Raw genomic sequence first — 387 nt, forward strand, 5'->3', positions numbered from 1 at the left:
CCCCCCCCCCCCCAGCCACATGCGAGGGCTTCGCGTGCCTGCAGCAGGGCTCCGACTGCGACATCTGGGACGGGCAGCCCGTGTGCCGCTGCCGTGACCGCTGCGAGAAGGAGCCCAGCTTCACCTGTGCCTCTGACGGCCTCACCTACTACAACCGCTGCTACATGGACGCCGAGGCCTGTCTGCGCGGCCTCCACCTGCACGCGGTGCCCTGCAGGCACGTCCTCAGCTGGCCGCCCAGCAGCCCTGGACCGCCCGAGACCACCGCCCGCCCCACGCCTGGGGCCACGCCCCTGCCGCCCGCTCTCTACAGCAGCCCATCCCCACAGGCGGTGCTCGTTGGGGGCACGGCCAGCCTAAACTGCGACGTCCGTGGGCACCCCCCGC

General features: G+C 72.9%; 1 protein-coding gene across 1 annotated transcript in view; it reads left to right on the forward strand.

Annotated features, from left to right (window-relative positions):
* WFIKKN1 (WAP, follistatin/kazal, immunoglobulin, kunitz and netrin domain containing 1) overlaps positions 1 to 387 on the forward strand; it is a 3,818-nt gene that overhangs the window by 1,237 nt on the left and 2,194 nt on the right. Inside the window, exon 3 of the mRNA XM_006146356.3 lies at positions 16 to 379. Within this exon, the coding sequence (XP_006146418.1) occupies positions 16 to 379 (364 nt within the window). The remainder of the gene's footprint in view (positions 1 to 15; positions 380 to 387) is intronic.

Source organism: Tupaia chinensis, unplaced genomic scaffold, assembly GCF_000334495.1.
Source record: "Tupaia chinensis unplaced genomic scaffold, TupChi_1.0 Scaffold000178_1, whole genome shotgun sequence".
Classification (NCBI taxonomy): domain Eukaryota; kingdom Metazoa; phylum Chordata; class Mammalia; order Scandentia; family Tupaiidae; genus Tupaia; species Tupaia belangeri.